At 54.0% G+C, this 3836-nt stretch overlaps 1 protein-coding gene across 1 annotated transcript in view; it reads left to right on the top strand.

Moving 5' to 3' along the window:
* ST6GALNAC1 (ST6 (alpha-N-acetyl-neuraminyl-2,3-beta-galactosyl-1,3)-N-acetylgalactosaminide alpha-2,6-sialyltransferase 1) overlaps positions 1 to 2212 on the top strand; it is a 17273-nt gene extending 15061 nt beyond the window's left edge. The window contains exons 4-8 of the mRNA XM_011933104.1: positions 160 to 329; positions 554 to 657; positions 851 to 940; positions 1028 to 1127; positions 1419 to 2212. Coding sequence (XP_011788494.1) covers positions 160 to 329; positions 554 to 657; positions 851 to 940; positions 1028 to 1127; positions 1419 to 1616 — 662 coding nt within the window. The 3' untranslated portion in view covers positions 1617 to 2212. The remainder of the gene's footprint in view (positions 1 to 159; positions 330 to 553; positions 658 to 850; positions 941 to 1027; positions 1128 to 1418) is intronic.
* Positions 2213 to 3836: the final 1624 nt, after the last annotated feature.

Here is a 3836-nt window from a genome sequence, read left to right as displayed (position 1 = left end):
AGACATGGACTCTTCTGAGAGACCCATAGGATGTTCCACAGCTGCATCTGGAAGGTGGAATTCCTGGGCTCTCCAGAGAATTTCAGCATGTAACTGCTACCTCCCCCATTTCTCCTTCCTTTCCCCATCCACCTACACAAATCTCCTCCCTCTGCTCAGCTGTTCCATCTGATTGTATCTTTCTGCACAGATTGAGCGGAGCTCTCATTAAAGGCTATGAACAGGATGTGGGGACTCGGACATCCTTCTACGGCTTTACTGCCTTCTCCCTGACCCAGTCACTCCTTATATTGGGCAATCGGGGTTTCAAGAACGTGCCTCTTGGGAAGGTGAGCAAAGAGGAAGGAGCCTGGCCACACCCAGACTCTGGATGAGGGAGCACACCGGTGAGAAGGGAAAGGAGAGGCTTTCCTCTGGATGGAGTATGGATGAAAGGGGAGGACAGTGAGACCAGTCCGGAGGACAGCAAGTGGGCAGTTGGAGTCAGAGCTGGGCCCCCGCTGGTTGTCCTGAAGGCAGTACTTTTGGACCACTCCCTGTCCTTGGTCCTCAGGACGTCCGCTACTTGCACTTTCTGGAAGGTACCCGGGACTATGAGTGGCTGGAAGCGCTGCTTATGAATCAGACGGTGACGTCAAAAAACCTTTTCTGGTTCAGGTACCCATTTTCCTCCTGCCCTCCCCTTATCCCAGGCTGAGCCATGTCGTGAGTGGCTCTAAAGGGTTGGACAGGTGGGGACAGCCTTAGCTATCACCTGGAGATGGGATGTCAGTCATGCTCATGACCCTGACTTGGCCCACCCCAGGCCAGGTAAGGGAGCTGGGTCTGAATGACCCCTTCCGAACCACAGGCACAGACCCCAGGAAGCTTTTCGGGAAGCCCTGCACATGGACAGGTACCTGTTGCTGCACCCAGACTTTCTCCGATACATGAAGAACAGGTTAGAGCAGAAAGCACATGACACGTAGCCCAGGTCCCTGTTATCCTTGCAGCCTTCTGACAGTTGGGGGCTTGGGGCATTTCACAGGTTTCTGAGGTCTAAGACCCTGGATGGTGCCCACTGGAGGATATACCGCCCCACCACTGGAGCCCTCCTGCTGCTCACTGCCCTTCAGCTCTGTGACCAGGTAAGGCTCCGCTGCAGCTACAGGAATACCTGAAGAAACAGCTCTGGAGCTATTCCTGGGCCTGCTCAGCATAGGACAATGGATGCGCTGGGTGCACAGCCCTGGTGGGAAGGAGGGTGGGCATGAGTATGGGTGCATGCAGTTATGCGTGCGTATCCAGGGACCTGCACCCAGACCCCGAGGGATGGAGCCAGGGAAAAGAACCCCCACCCCTCAACACGGAATTAGCCATGAGAAGAAGCCTGGGCGACAGCAGCTACAAGCCCTGTTTCTCCTCCAACCTTGATGTAGGTGAGTGCCTATGGCTTCATCACCGAGGGCCACGAGCGCTTTTCTGATCACTACTATGATACATCATGGAGGCGGCTGATCTTTTACATAAATCATGACTTCAAGCTGGAGAGAGAAGTCTGGAAGCGGCTACACGATGAAGGAATAATCTGGCTATACCAGCGTCCCGGTCCTGGAACTACCAAAGCCAAGAACTGACCGGGGCCTGGGCTGCCGTGGTCTCCTTGCCCGCTTCCAAGGCACAGGATACAGTGGGACTCTTGAGACTCTTTGATCATTTCCCAGGGCTCAGACCAAGCTCCAAGCCCTTCAGGAGTTCCGAGGGAACGCTTGAACCAAGGACAAGACTCTCTCAAGATGGCAAATGGCTAAGTAAGGTTCTGAGGTTCTTCAGTATAGTGTGGTCGGTCCTGGTGGAGATTCCTGAGGCCAGGGATTTTTAACGAAATGGGGTGATGAGTGGTGAATACCACAGTTCCTGGTGAAAAACACTCTTCCAGCCCAAAAGCTTCTTGATACAGAGAAAAGAGCCTGGATTTACAGAAACATATAGATCATATAGATCTGGTGTGAATTCCAGATCGAGTTTGCAGTTGTGAAATCTTGAAGGTATTACTTAACTTCACTACAGATTGTCTAGAAGACCTTTCTAGGGGTTATCTGATTCTAGAAGGGTCTATACCTGTCCTTGTCTTTAAGCTGTTTGACAGCTCTATGTGTTGTAGAAAACTGATAATAATACAAATGATTGTTGTCCATGGAAATGCAAATAAATTTTGTACAGTGAAGACGCACCTTAGTTGTTACTCAGTGGATAGGGACCAGTTTTGCACGTGGTCCCTTCATTCTTCTATTCTCCCATCAACCTGCCTTCTTTCTCAAACCTCCACGACGAGAACTGAGCTAAGCCAAAGACATTTCAGTTCACCTTACCCTTTGAGCTCTATCTGCATGATTTGGACTCTGGAGCCTAGAACAACCCTAACAATTCTAAATAAAATAACGTGGCCAAGCACGGTGGCCTGTAATCCCAGCACTTTGGGAGGCCAAGGCAGGCAGATCACTTGAGGCCAGGAGATCGAGACCAGCCTGGCCAACATGGTGAAACCCCGTCTCTACTAAAAATACAAAAAACTAGCCGGGCGACGTGGCGGGCGCCTGTAGTCCCAGCTACTCGGGAGGCTGAGACAGGAGAATCACTTGAACCTAGGAGGCGGAGGTTGCAGTGAGCTGAGATTACACCACTGCACTCCAGCCTGGGCGACAGAGAGAGACTCTGTCTCAAAAAATAATAAAAAATAATAATAATAAATACATAAGTAAATAGAATAAAGGACCCTTGGTAGGAGAGTGGAAGCGAGACAGAGGAGCTACCCTTTAGACTTCATGGTAGAGGGGACCAATGGGACAGGGATTTGCTTTGCACTAAAAGGGTGCAGTGCCAGCTCCGGGCGGCAGGTGGCGGCAGCTCGGCGCCCTGTTGTTCGCGGGGCCCTGTCCTCCGCGGCACCTCAGGCTCCTTAGTTCTGCACACGGGTGGAAGGAAGCGTCACCCACGTGCAGAACTCCGCCACTGTGGCTTCTATACACCGCGAACCTTGGGATGGACAGAGCCAGTTTGGCAGGGCGCTGATCGGGGGTGCGCTTGGGTAAGAAGGGCCATTGGCGCGGCTGCCGCAGGTGCTTTCCCGTCGGCCCCTCCAAAGGAGGAGCTCGTGCAGGTGGGCCGGGCGGCGGTCAGCCTCTGCCCCGCAACCTGAAGGACGGAGCTGCGTGCGGGCCTGAGAGAGGTGCTGGTAGCGAGCGGAGAGTGAGGCGAAGACACGCGAGGCTTTAACCATCCCCGGGGCTGCAGGCCCGGGCGCCACAGTCAGGAGGCTGGGACCGGACGGGGTCCGGGAGTTTGCAGGGGGTTGTCGGGCGCGGTGGGGGGGCTCTGTGCTGGCAGCTGAAGGTCAGATCCGCCTGGGTCGCCCGCTTCCTGGTGCCCTGCACCCTGCAAGAGGCGGGTGGGCCCCGGACCACCCCGGGGAGACCAGGCCAGGGGCGTTTGCAGCCTAACCCCAGCTTCTCTGGTCTGAAGAGCAATAAATGCTTTTCCCCCACAAAGCTCTAGTCACAACGACTTTGACAGGGTGGACACCACATCAGGTCACAGCAGGAGAGAAATTGAGTAGCCACGGGCAGAGAGCCCCTTACCCCCATACTGGCCTCCTCAAATCTAAACTCAGGCTACCTAAACTTAAGGACTGAGCCTCACTGAGTGCTACTCTGTGTCCAAAGTGGAATACACTGATGGGTTAGCTCACTCTGCTAGTATAAGCCAATAGAATTAGAAAAGATAGGTCAGGCCGGGCGCGGTGGCTCAAGCCTGTAATCCCAGCACTTTGGGAGGCCGATACGGGCGGATCACGAGGT

The sequence above is a fragment of the Colobus angolensis genome, unplaced genomic scaffold (genome assembly GCF_000951035.1).
Source record: "Colobus angolensis palliatus isolate OR3802 unplaced genomic scaffold, Cang.pa_1.0 Scaffold1, whole genome shotgun sequence".
In the NCBI taxonomy this organism is placed as follows: Eukaryota; Metazoa; Chordata; class Mammalia; order Primates; family Cercopithecidae; genus Colobus; species Colobus angolensis.
Note: the sequence above shows the minus strand (reverse complement) of the source record. Positions and strands in the feature narration are given on the sequence as shown.